Below are 14,349 nucleotides of genomic sequence, written 5' to 3'. Positions count from 1 at the left end.
CTCAGGTGTAAGAGGAAGCAACCTTTGCTAACAATGAGGATGCTGAGCTGGGGCTGTTGTCGGTGTGGATGATCACACAATGGAAGGTTACGTACAACGAAGGAGGGAGTCCATCTCGGATATGCTGTGTAGTGAGAGCAAACAAAAAGGACTCACAAGGGCACTGTCACACAAAAAAAGACTTGTTGTAATTGACATGTACAAACCAAGACAAAGGAGTGAGATGTGGTTCTCAATCACTGTGAATTAGACGTGTGGACACTAATACTGACTGATTAGCTCTTGCTCATCTGGTAGCGAGCAAACAGCTTGGCTATGGGTCAGCTGTATAATCCACCTTTACCTAGCAACAGCTGTTTGCTTTGAGAGGAGGTAGTGCACACAACACACGCACACAGTCCAAAAGCCGCAAAAAACAACAGCAAGATGGACATTGGCATTTGCAGTATAGTCTCTTCACAGAGTTGCAACTTCCTCATCGATTGTGGCCACATCTTGCTGTGTGATGAGTGTGCGTGTGTGTTCCTTTCACAATAATGGACTCCGATCACTCATGTGGCTTCCCCTTGACCGCGCACAGAACAAAAACATCGGATGAGGTCAGAGGTGTACTGTGACTGACTGCATTTAGTCCACTAAGTATTTTTTTCCATTTCTGAGACAGAATGAAAGTCGTGTTTACGGCTTGTGGATGACGCACATGAAGCTCGAGGGACTCAACTCAGTGAACTGAAACGCACCTAAAATCAATTAAATGTGTTTAATGCAAGAGAAGAAGTCAGGTGCACTTCCTGCACCTTGTGCGGATTTCAATCTTTTTTTGTCGACAAAAGCACAAATGTCATGTGTCATAAACGCATGTAGCGAAAATGTCAACCTGGTGTCATCCAGACTGGCATATACAAGGAAGAAATGAGACAATGATGTGACACAATGCATACTGTTATCAACAAGTGTGAAGGTCAGATGGTAAGGTCTGAGTATTGGTGATGCTTTCACGAAAATGTGTACATTTGAAAGCAGGATCAGGATGTGCCAGGCCCTTTTATGGGTGTCCTCTGGAACTACAGTACTATATTATGTCCTATATACACTTTTTTGTTTGAATATTTAACTTAAAATGTTCATATGACTCAAGGAAACTGAACATTAGGTTATTACCCTTTTTATCTTTGTAGATTTAAGATGTGTTATATATTCCACTAGAGGGCAGCATTGATTATGACTACATATACCGCGTCATCAGTGTAAACATGATGACGTAAACGATGAGTCATCCCGACCACTGGTTTGGGGCGTGTTATGTAAATACTTTGAGGGAAGGTTTTAAAAAGACACTGACACGCCATTCAGCATTCACCTTTTGTTAAACGCGCCCTAAACAGTTGGTTACTTGATAAGTCATGCATTGTTGTGGCTTTACAGATTATAAGAGAGAATTTGAAACAGGAATCTAAAAAGTCGAGGCGATTCTTTTGAAAACATCTGAATTTCGAAACGTGTTTTTATTTATTATTTTTAAATTTTTTAAAACATTAATCATCACAATTAGAACTTCCAATGTTTGTTTCCCACGAGGAAAACCTTAAGACGTTTTGTCCAGTTAGCGTGTGTGCGCTACAAAGTTTAATAAAGCTGAATAAGTGGGGGAAAAAGGGGTTGTGGGTGTGTCCACTGTCCAACAACATTGTTGTTTTTTCAGAACAATGTGGTTTCAAAAAGAATGAAACGGCCAATACGTCGTCAAATAATAGAATTTACGTTTATGTATAGCTTACTAGCTAACCATGTTAATGTCACACATTCTTTAGAAACACAGAAACATTCCCTGCTTGCGGTAAAACGTCTTAAATTCATCTACTCTGACAAAAGTGTTGCCAGCGGGAGGGGCAACTTTTTCTTTTTTTCTTTTTTTTTTTCCTTTTCTCGGCTTCAAGGGACTCACTGCGTCCACTTTTAGACTTTATAAGCGAGAAGAAGTGAAACAGTTGATCCAAGTATTATCAAGATGCCACACAAGAGGAGAAACCACGGCCATCATCACAAACACGAGAAACACGCGACGGACACCAAGGAGGTATAGTTGAAGACACGTCGTAAAATACATTTGCAAACGTACTCTGACGTATTTTTAAATCGTCTTTTATACTTGCTGAATAACACGTCCTAAATCAGAAAGCGTCATTTGTGTGGAAAACAGAAATGCATTGCACAACTACAAGTTGTAGTTGTATTGTTATATGCAGCTTGTGCCAAGATGTTAAGCACACTACCGGTACGTGTGGTGATGAAAGTGAGGGGTGGTGCAAAAGCACACACACACTGATCGACTATTGTTCCCTGGGAGGGTAAGAGGCTGCTGGAAAAGAATGAATTTGATGTGACTTGGCCAGTGTGTCAAAAGGCAACAGAGCAGACAGCTACGTGAGTTAATTACCGACAGAGTGTTGGGAGTGGCACACACACGTTTTGGAGTGGCATGGGAAAGTTCGCGTAGTGTTAAGAATTAGAAAAAGAAGTCTACCAAGGAGTGACTTCGAGTGGCGAGTGACCGTTTAATTCCAGTTGTGTGACTGTGTTTTGCCTCTTCCCTGATGGCGTACGCAGCCTTCTACTGCTCTCTTGTAAGTACAACTTGGAACAGACTCTTTGACACTGTTGTGGGGCTTGTACAACTGTTAACGACCAGAACCAGTCTGAATGTGGAACTGTTGGGTAACATAACAATGAAACTTTTCACGTGTTTAAATTGTTTGATTAACATGCCAAACTGTTTCCTTCTGATGGCCTTAGTGAAGAAAGGTGTTGTTAAGTGTTAGCTTCTTGCTCAGCCTATATAATCAACTAAAAAACAAACACTTAACTTAACTGTATGTATAGTGAGTGAACCTGTAAAATGAGTAACCAAGGGAAACAATGGGTCGAAAATGCAGCATGCTGTAGAGTCCCTTCTGTATTTACTCCCTCACATTCTGTTGCCAAACAATAACTCCAGGATATTTCTAGACTGGTGGGATTTTTGGGTGTTCCTTAAATTTGCTGAGTTTCAATTTTACACCCACCGTTGAAACATTTTTAGCGATGGAAGTGAAAGTGGGGCCATTTTGCAAAGCAAAGATAAAAAAATAAAATAAATCCTGTAATGATAGTGTAATAGTTTGAACTTTGTTTTTGTCTCTCAGAAATGTACTCTTTTTACATTGTGCCCTCTAGTATTCAGATTGTGACACCACATAACTGCATTGCCTCGTGCAGTTACAGTAGATGGATGTTAATGTGCAGTCACATGACCTGTATGAATGAGAATATTCACAAGCATGCCAGAAAAAACATGCGTTGGATGTTAAAATATCTGTAATGATTGAGTTGTTACTCTAAAAAGTGTATTTGAGTGAAATATATGCCTTGTTCAATAAGAGTTTGCATTTTGGTTTTAAATAATATGTTAAATTATTTTGTAAAAAAACAAAAAACAAAAAAAGAAAAATAAGTATTTTCATCAAAATTGCAATTCGTAATGGCATTGAAGCATCACTACTCGGTTTTAGTGAGCACTCAAAAAAAAGTGAGTTAGTTCTCCAAATAAGCACGTTTTCTTCAAGCTTTTTATTTTCACTTCCACTTGAAATTAACTCTAAAATTGGATAAATAAACATTGTATATTTCAAAAACAATATATGAACAGTAAACACCAAAATGTTCAACCAAAGATTACAATTTGTAAAATGAAAGTCTGCTAGCTTCATGCTAATATATGTGACACAACATCCATCCATCCATCCATCTTCTTCCGCTTATCCGGGGTCGGGTCGCGGGGGCAGCAGCTTCAGGAGGGAAACCCAGACTTCCCTCTCCCCAGCCACTTCAACCAGCTCCTCCGGCGGGATCCCGAGGCGTTCCCAGGCCAGCCGAGAGACATAGTCTCTCCAGCGTGTCCTGGGTCGTCCCCGGGGCCTCCCGCCAGTGGGACATGCCCGGAACACCTCCCCAGGGAGGCGTCCAGGAGGCATCCGAACCAGATGCCCGAGCCACCTCAGCTGGCTCCTCTCAACGCGGAGGAGCAGCGGCTCGACTCTGAGTCCCTCCCGGATGACCGAGCTTCTCACCCTATCTCTAAGGGAGAGCCCGGACACCCTGCGGAGGAAGCTCATTTCGGCCGCTTGTATCCGGGATCTCGTTCTTTCGGTCACGACCCACAGCTCGTGACCATAGGTGAGGGTTGGAACGTAGATCGACCGGTAAATCGAGAGCTTTGCCTTTTGGCTCAGCTCTTTCTTCACCACGACGGACCGATACAGAGTCCGCATCACTGCAGACGCTGCACCGATCCGCCTGTCGATCTCCCGCTCCATCCCACCCTCACTCGTGAACAAGACCCCAAGATACTTGAACTCCTCCACTTGGGGCAGGATCTCATCCCCGACCTGAAGACGACACTCCACCCTTTTCCGACTGAGGACCATGGTCTCGGATTTGGAGGTGCTGATCCTCATCCCAGCCGCTTCACACTCGGCTGCGAACCGCTCCAGTGAGAGCTGAAGGCCCCGGCCTGATGAAGCCAACAGCACCACATCATCTGCAAAGAGCAGAGATGCAATGTTGAGGCCACCAAACCGGAACCCCTCCACGCCTCGGCTGCGCCTAGAAATTCTGTCCATAAAAGTTATGAACAGAATCGGTGACAAAGGGCAACCTTGGCGGAGTCCAACCCTCACCGGAAACGAATCCGACTTACTGCCGGCAATGCGGACCAAACTCTGGCAACGGTCGTACAGGGACCGAACAGCCCGTATCAAGGGGCCCGGCACCCCGTACTCCCGAAGCACCCCCCACAGAACTCCCCGAGGGACACGGTCGAACGCCTTCTCCAAATCCACAAAACACATGTGGACTGGTTGAGCGAACTCCCACGCACCCTCGAGGATCCTGCGGAGGGTGTAGAGCTGGTCCACTGTTCCACGGCCAGGACGAAAACCACACTGCTCCTCCTGAATCCGAGATTCGACCTCCCGACGGACCCTCCTCTCCAGCACCCCTGAATAGACCTTACCAGGGAGGCTGAGGAGTGTGATCCCTCTGTAGTTGGAACACACCCTCCGGTCCCCCTTCTTAAAAAGGGGGACCACCACCCCGGTCTGCCAATCCAGAGGCACTGTCCCCGATGTCCACGCGATGTTGTAGAGGCGTGTCAACCACGACAGCCCCACAACATCCAGAGTCTTTAGGAACTCCGGGCGGATCTCATCCACCCCCGGGGCCCTGCCACCGAGGAGCTTTCCAACCACCTCAGTGACTTCGACCCCAGAGATAGGAGAGCCCACCCCAGAGTCCCCAGACTCTGCTTCCTCAAAAGGAGACGTGTTGGTGGAATTGAGGAGGTCTTCGAAGTATTCCCCCCACCGCTTCACGACGTCCCGAGTCGAGGTCAGCAGCACCCCATCGCCACTATAAACAGTGTTAACGGTGCACTGCTTTCCCCTCCTGAGACGCCGGATGGTGGACCAGAATTTCCTCGAAGCCGTCCGGAAGTCGTTTTCCATGGCCTCACCGAATTCCTCCCATGCCCGAGTTTTTGCCTCAGCAACCGCCGAAGCCGCGTTCCGCTTGGCCATCCGGTACCTGTCAGCTGCCTCCGGAGTCCGACAGGCCAAAAAGGCCCGATAGGACTCCTTCTTCAGCTTGACGGCATCCCTTACCGCTGGTGTCCACCAGCGGGTTCGAGGATTGCCGCCACGACAGGCACCGACCACCTTACGGCCACAGCTCCGATCGGCCGCCTCAACAATGGAGGCGCGGAACATGGCCCATTCGGACTCAATGTCCCCCGCCTCCCCCGAGACAAGGGAGAAGCTCTGCCGGAGGTGGGCATTGAAACTCCTTCTGACAGGGGATTCCGCCAGACGTTCCCAGCAAACCCTCACAATACGTTTGGGTCTGCCAGGTCGGACCGGCATCTTCCCCCACCATCGGAGCCAACACACCACCAGGTGGTGATCAGTTGACAGCTCCGCCCCTCTCTTCACCCGAGTGTCCAAAACATGCGGCCGCAAATCCGATGACACGACTACAAAGTCGATCATCGAACTGCGGCCTAGGGTGTCCTGGTGCCAAGTGCACATATGGACACCCTTATGCTTGAACATGGTGTTCGTTATGGACAAACCGTGACGAGCACAGAAGTCCAATAACAGAACACCGCTCGGGTTCCGATCAGGGGGGCCGTTCCTCCCAATCACGCCCCTCCAGGTCTCACTGTCATTCCCCACGTGAGCGTTGAAGTCCCCCAGTAGGACGAGGGAGTCCCCAGAGGGAGCGCTCTCCAGCACACCCTCCAAGGACTCCAAAAAGGGTGGGTACTCTGAACTGCTGTTTGGTGCATATGCACAAACAACAGTCAGGACCCGTCCCCCCACCCGAAGGCGGAGGGAAGCAACCCTCTCGTCCACCGGGGTAAACCCCAACGTACAGGCGCCGAGCCGGGGGGCAATAAGTATGCCCACACCTGCTCTGCGCCTCACACCATGGGCAACTCCAGAGTGGAAGAGAGTCCAACCCCTCTCAAGAGGACTGGTACCAGAGCCCAAGCCGTGTGTGGAGGCGAGTCCGACTATGTCTAGTCGGAACTTCTCTGCCTCACACACCAGCTCGGGCTCCTTCCCTGCCAGAGAGGTGACATTCCATGTCCCAAGAGCCAGTTTCTGTAGCCGGGGGTCGGTCCGCCAAGGTCTCCTCCCTTGGCCGCCACCCAGCCTACACTGCACCCGACCCCTTTGGCCCCTCCCACCGGTGGTGAGCCCGTGGGAAGGGGGACCCACGTTGCCTCTTCGGGCTGTGCCCGGCCGGGCCCCATGGGTGCAGGCCCGGCCACCAGGCGCTCGCCAGCGAGCCCCGCCTCCAGGCCTGGCTCCAGAGGGGGGCCCCGGTGACCCGCGTCCGGGCGAGGGAAACGCTTCTCCAAATATCGTCGTCATCATAGGGGTCTTCTGAGCCGTTCTTAGTCTGGCCCCTCACCTAGGACCTGTTTGCCATGGGTGACCCTACCAGGGGCATAAAGCCCCAGACAACATAGCTCCTAGGGTCATTGGAACACGCAAACCCCTCCACCACGTTAAGGTACCGGCTCACGGAGGGGGTGACACCACATAGCAATTGTAAATTAGCAGACATTTTCACAGTAATTATAAACATTCAAATATCTTCTTACACTGCTAGCTTAATGCTAATATATGTGACAAAACATAGCAATTGTAAATTAGCAGCCATTTTAACAGTAATTATAAACATTCAAATATCTTCTTACACTGCTAGCTTAATGCTAATATATGTGACACAACATAGCAATTGTAAATTAGCAGACATTTTAACAGTAATTATAAACATTCAAATATCTTCTTGCACACGGCGCAACATCACCTAGAAATAGAGCATACAGCGGTACTCATACACGTACGCAGTAGTCTCTCTGTTCTGTGGGGGTAAGGAATATTTTAAAATGGTAAAATGTGGTCCTTACTGCACTAAAAGAGTGCCATCTTCCTCTTATCAGTACAGTGCATCTATCCCCATTGACCTCATCTGACTTCATCGACATTGTGGTACTTACACTAAAGGCGAGCAACGCTAAATTTGGGCTTTCCTGTTTGTATGCTGTAAAAATCCATAAAAAGATCATCGCTTAACAATCGATGAACTGTGATATAGTAGGGGGAACACTGTTCTCTGGAACTAGTTTATCAACTACTCTAGTATTTTCTTTCGACCTACTCAAACTTCCGTCCACCCATCTGTCATCAATCCATCCATCTGTCTGTTTCAGGTCAAAAATGAGGACACAATGAATCCTTAAGAGTGCATGATGTTCAATCCGTTTGTCTTCATCTGCTGCCGAAAGCAATCACGTGTAAGATCATGCTGATAAATACTACTTCCTCAAATAACAGGCGTGTCCGTGTGCACTCTTTAGTTGAGTCAGTAGTTTTTTGCTTCACATAAAGCATTTCACTCAACAATCATCACATAGTATTTCATTTCTGTTGTCCGATGTTGCAAAATGAACATTTGTGTAACTTCTCTTTGACTGAAGTCTTGAGTCATTTATTGTAACGCCCAGAAGCATGCAGGCACCATAAAATCGAACTGTGTGGGAACGACACACCCGCCTTCAGAGAGTGACAGGAACATGAAATAATTGTTGATATTTTGTCAGCTGAGTTGTGTTGCTGCTTGAAGATACATGCCTGAATTGCTTTTGCATATCTGAGTCATGTTGTTTCTGTGATGCATTTCTTCATTTAGAGGTGTAGAATAGTACTGTCACTATCGAATATTTTTAGAATCGAATAATCTATCGATTAATCGACTTATCATATTCATTTTAATTTTGCATTAAAGTGTATTACAAAAGCATTTTTTACCCCTGATTACTGTAACCTAACCAGTGATTTGTAGGGATGTAACCATATCCAAGCATCACAATACGATAATTATCGCGATATTGTGGGGAGGTTGGTGAAAAAAAAAGTCACAATATTGTAAAAAAAAAAAAAAAAAATGAGCTCATTCTAAAGAAAAAATACAATATTGTGCTTTTGTGCATTACATTAATGCATCTAAACCACCTACAAGCTCTAATAACACTTAACTCATTCACTGCCTTTGACAAGTATACTTGTCAATTGTATTTTTTAGAGCGGTGCTAAATGGGGGCGAATCTGAGCATGCTCCACTGTAAATATCAAACTTGGAAACAACTTTACTGATGCCCAACCACCGGTAGATGACATCATTGCCCCATTTTATAGGAAATAAACACAGTTTCAGAGTCCATGGGAGAAATGGCTGTATTTTGGCAAACCTACATTTTTCTGCTGTCAATTATAAAAGAACGGGACGGGACAAAAAGTAGGGAGTCTATTCTGTTATTTGGTAGATTCGGTTTATATATAATTATTGAATGGAATATCACGTGAGTATTGGAAATGTAAAAATTTTCTATAATGACTGGCAGTGAATGAGTTTAATATTGAGGCACTTGCTCTTGCAAGCACACATTGAGTTCCTCCACATATTGACTCGGTTCATAAGCATATTACGTGCCCCTTTATCTGACCATTAGTGTGGATTTTAAACCTAGAAAGGCCAAAACATGCCTTGTGAAAATTAAACTGCACTAAAAACCTAGCCACCAGAGGGAGCTAGAATTGCACAAATGGAAATCAACCTGACTTTTTTTCTTTTTTTTTTTTTAACAGATGTGCTCCTTTTAATATCCTGACATGACGACGACGTTATATTGTGGCATTTTTAATATCACGATATCACGATATTGCCGTTATCGTTACATCCCTAGTGATTGGTGGCCATTTCGTACTTTGTATAGTGATTAAAAAAGGGGTTGGGGTTGATGTTGTACTATGTTACTGATTCAGTCATTGTTTTCCGAAGTAAAAACAGATGTTTGCAAATTTTATTTTGATTAAAATGTGTTGAGATCAGAGGATTTGGACAATTTTAAATTAAAAAATGGCTCCGAACAATTACTCTATTATTAAAGTACTCAATTAATCGATTAATTTTGACAGCTCCAGTGTAGAATAAGCTTACATAGAATGGCTATGTGGTCTTTTTAAAGGAAGAATATTTGAGAGATACAACGTTCATATCAGATTGCATTTGATGTGGCCAGTGAGTATATTTACTAAAGGAATCACTTGTTTGCTATTTTAAAAAAGCGTTACATGTTTTAAATGTGAAGCCAGATCTTTTTCTGACAAAGCCTGAATTTTCTTAGCTAAAACTTGTCTATTACTGTATTTACAATGTAATGTAATATTTAGATAATACATTTTCAATAATAAATAAAAACAAAAAACAAAAAACATTCACCAAAATCACATTACACCATCTGCGCCACAATTTAGACCTGCCCTGAGCTGGTCTAAAGTCTACATTCATAGTGTCTACATTGAAATAATAGGGAGTAGAAACATGTAAATTATGGAATTTCATTTTCATTAATTTTAGTCAGTTTTCCTTTAATCTTTTACATTTTTATTTTAACTTTTTTAATTTATTAATTTTTTTTACACTTGTAATGTGTGTATGTTTAATGAACATTGTTTATATGTACCAAAACAAACCAAACCAAACCAAACCATTCAGTCACCAAATTGACAGGTGCGCCGGGGCAGGTTAAAGAAAACGCCCTTGGTCCACTGGAACGTTGAGTATGGCACAGCACTGCCTGCCAAACCAAATTCCCAAACACACTAAACTAGACTTGCCCTAGCACAAAAAAAAAAACACAAAAAAAAAAAACAAGATACGGCAGTTTTTTTTTTCTCTCTACGAAAATAGAGCCCATCCTGCGTCCACAATTAAAAACTACTTCTTTGCACATATGTACAGTCAGCAATTATCTTCAAGCATGCATAATATACATAAAAAAATAAATAAATCTCCGAATTCACATAGAAGTGTTTTTCTTGCCAACAATGCATCGATTGTGCCTTCGCATGCAACGCTGATCTCATTAAATCTTGACTTGAGCCTTATCATCGGAGTTGACGACGCAGACTAATTACAGCGTTTGTATTGTTTCCCATGGTGCATCAGCTAGTTTGACAGGCTGGGTGGCTCTGCACTTTAAACTGCTGATGCTGTCTGCATGACAGGGAGTGTGTCATGTGTGTGAATAAGAAGACAAATGGGTTGGCAGTAACGTGACATCTAATGTTATGTTCGCTACATGCATTTTTTTTTTTTTAATGACACTAGTCAACAAGCTCTGTGTGGATATAGATGTCAAATCCTAGTCCAGGAAGTAAAAACCCTGCCACAGTATGGCTTTAGCTACATGTGCTTATCTCAACCGGCAAGTAAACAAGCTTATTCAATATACATCCATCCATTTTCTTGACCGCTTATTCCTCACAAGGGTCGCGGGGGCTGCTGGCGCCTATCTCAGCTGGCTCTGGGCAGTAGGCGGGGGACACCCTGGACTGGTTGCCAACCAATCGCAGGGCACACAGAGACGAACAACCATCCACACTCACACGCACACCTAGGGACAATTCGGAGCGCCCAATTAACCTGCCATGCATGTCTTTGGAATGTGGGAGGAGACCGGAGTACCCGGAGAAGACCCACGCGGGCACGGGGAGAACATGCAAACTCCACCCAGGAAGGTCCGAGCCTGGACTCGAACCGGAGACCTCAGAACTGGGAAGCGGACGTGCTAACCACTCGACTACCGTGCCGCCCCCTATTCAATATACAGTAATATTAAAAAAAAAAAAGTTTCAATATGCTATATGAAACTCTAAGATGTGTTTTATTTGATCATTTTGTGCTTAGTCGTTGACATGTACGCCAAATCATGTTAGCCACACTATGGCTCATGTTCCCCCTATATATGCCATAGTGCAATGACACTCATTTATATTTGGCGCCCATAAAGCATTCTGCTATATATGGTAACTTGGTAAGGCCCATGGACTCAAGGCTTCAGTGACCAGTTGATCTTGGTTCCACAAACAGGAGTAGCAAGTTTTAAAGGCATTAATGGGCAGACAGGCAGCATACTGATTCTATCTCAGTGACTCACGCAAAAGCTGTATTGTGTACAGACTCCACCCAAGTATGGCCTGAAGAGGAACACCATGCTCATAACACAGATATGAATTCAGACTTTGCGCTCATAGTACTTTGAGGTGGCAAGTTAAAAATAATAGCTTTTAAATCCCTTTTCTATCTCTCTCTCTGTTTGCATTAGTGTTTGGGCTACAGCTATCAAATATTTTGATATTCGGATATTCTACTGCAAATAATCAAGTATTCAGATGAAATAAAAAAAAAAAGAAGTACTTTTGCTTGGTTAAAGAAAAAATAATCAACTTGTTTTCCCCTAAATTTAAACTGTGCTTTGCAACAAACAGTATTTTCTTCTTGAGAAACATAAGTGAGATTTTGTGGTATGAGACATTGATATTAGAACCAGAAGAGAGATTTTTTTTGCCAGCTTAGACAGTACATTTGAGAGCTGCGTTGTTAGTTACAAATTGATCAGTGAAGTGCAACTGCGTCAGGCTGTCAAATAATGAATGTCATTCTTAGATTTAAGATGTCATTTTCGCCTTTGAAAAGAAATCCTACAGATGCTGCTCGCCAAAATGGTGCACTCACTTTAGTCGCTTAGTGACGAGCTGCTAGCCACTAAGCGACTTGGAACAGGGGTCACATCCACCATGTCCATGTATTTATTTATTTTTTTGTTTTTAATGTTTATTATTATCCTTAACTAGTTCTTGAACATGATTTCAGGATGATGTTGGCGGCAACAGTTTGTGATGGCAATTATTATGGGATTATTTTATTTTGAAGTTGACCTCACCATTTTGGCGGCGTACCATAGCATTGCTACGGATAGTTTGTCTGTCTCCCGAACCGTGCACACCAAATGAACAAGTAGCCGAGGCTGAAAAAATTCTAAATCATTTTTTTTTTAAATCGAGGTAGTCGAATTACTCGAGGACTTGTTACACCCCTAGTATGAGTCATTAAGAAGTTGGTGTTTTCGTTTCCGCTATGAACTACGCTTAAGCTAAGCTAACTAAATTAATCTATGAACCCTCCACTGTTTTAATTTGTGCTCCCTATATTAACTTATTAATGTAAAAATAAATTTATAAAAAATTGATGTATGAATTAATGTATAAATTAATGTAATGAATTACAGTATATTGTGCTGTAAGGTACAAGTTTGTGTAAAACTTGAATTTAAACATGACAGAACAGGGTTCGATGCCCGACATTACATTTCGTAGGTGGTTTCTACAGACTTACAGTATATTGCTTTTTGCCAAATAATGTGTTTAGATAAAATAATAACTGCAGTAAAGAAAAAGACAAGGTTGACTGTCATTTCCTTATGTTTAGTTTGCTCAAAGTAGGCTAGTCTACATTAGTTTGTGTCAATGTAAAAGATGCGTACAGAATCCAAATCTATCGCCTCCCTTTATTGTTGTCAATGGGAAGTTACATAAGCCCGTTTTTATAACAGTTGATTGACCTGTGTGTTCATGTGTGTTTGCTCAAGGCATGAATATGATCATAAAAATGGGTGTGCATGCACCTTGTGGAAAGAACTTAGATACCTTTTACATGTTTAAAGAATAGTTATATATCATATACCCATCAATGTGCATGGAGGCATACATATAATTTGCATGGATGTGTGTGCTGGCTGTGGCAGCTCAACTCACTTCCCTTTTAATCCCGGGGAGTTAAAGCCCAGCCTCCCGTGACTCGTGCACATGCGAGCATCCCCTCCTAGCCACATCACGCCCTCGTCCCACCACGCCCCCTTCCTCGCTGCCGCCTCCCCTTTTCCCTCCCTGCGTGCTGGAAACATGCTGCGAGCCGACAGACACGCCAGCGGCTGCCAGATAAACACTCACACACATACACACACACAAAGGCACCATCAGCCAACATGGGCCAGATACTGAGCTGGATCCGAGGCCCCCGAGAGACCCCGACACTGCAGGATGTTGCCGTGGAGGAGCAGGTGTGTGTTATTGTGTGTTAATGTGTGTGAGTGTGTCATGAAATGTGCTGAGCAACCTACTAAAAAGTATCCACGTGTGCTTTGTTTTGTTGCTGTGAATCCGCCTGCGAAGAGAACGGCACAAAGCTTGTCATGCAGTTTGTCTTTTACTGTTCAACTCGGAGAAACTCTGGTGGTGGAAAACTGTACTGGCACCGGTCCAAGACAGACCTCACTCCCTGTTTGCGGAATGTGGAGCTCCTGGTCAGCCCCTGCGAGCTGAATATGTGTTTTCAAGTAGTCATATATTAAGCCAGTGCCGGGACAAGGCCTTCGCTGTTTGCATGCATTTGGTGAAGGCACACAAGCAGGTGTGTGTTTTGTTTTGTTCCATTTTGTACAGATTGTTGATAGTCGAGAAAAGGCTTGGAGTCCTTGGAGAGTTTCTGCGTCTCGCCCAAATAGCTTTCTCATGTGATAATGTGTTGCAATGAAGCAATCTGAATGGGTGTGTTGCCGTTTTTAGGCTTACGTTTTCTTTTCTTTCTTCGTGCAACCTGAAATGGTGACATATCGTGTGGTTGACTTTTATAATACTTTAATGAGGATTATATAACAGTCCCGCTTGGGTTAGTCCGCTGTCAGTACTTTATTGTCAGGGCCATGTTTGTTTGCGAGTGACTGTCAGCAGCCGGGAGTGTTCATTGTTTTCATTGGAAGGTTGTTGTGATCAGGTTGACTTCACAATTTTCACTGGCCTGGAAAAATGTTCATTACAAGGACAGGAAACAGGCTCTGGGAAA

At 43.9% G+C, this 14,349-nt stretch overlaps 1 protein-coding gene across 27 annotated transcripts in view; it reads left to right on the top strand.

Annotated features, from left to right (window-relative positions):
* The first annotated feature begins 1,719 nt into the window (after positions 1 to 1,719).
* Positions 1,720 to 14,349, top strand: part of cast (calpastatin) — a 44,802-nt gene continuing 32,172 nt past the window's right edge. For 11 of the 27 annotated variants that reach the window (XM_077528853.1, XM_077528837.1, XM_077528863.1 and 8 more), the window contains exon 1: positions 13,400 to 13,567. In XM_077528853.1, the coding sequence (XP_077384979.1) occupies positions 13,493 to 13,567 (75 nt within the window). In that variant the 5' untranslated portion in view covers positions 13,400 to 13,492. Of the gene's footprint in view, positions 2,078 to 2,229; positions 2,276 to 2,319; positions 2,625 to 7,837; positions 7,901 to 13,399; positions 13,568 to 13,875; positions 13,918 to 14,349 lie in introns of those variants that run through there. The other 16 variants (XM_077528869.1, XM_077528868.1, XM_077528857.1 and 13 more) reach the window with 10 other exon arrangements.

The sequence above is a fragment of the Festucalex cinctus genome, chromosome 8 (assembly GCF_051991245.1).
Source record: "Festucalex cinctus isolate MCC-2025b chromosome 8, RoL_Fcin_1.0, whole genome shotgun sequence".
Taxonomy (NCBI): Eukaryota; Metazoa; Chordata; class Actinopteri; order Syngnathiformes; family Syngnathidae; genus Festucalex; species Festucalex cinctus.
This window is presented reverse-complemented; position numbering and strand designations above follow the sequence as displayed.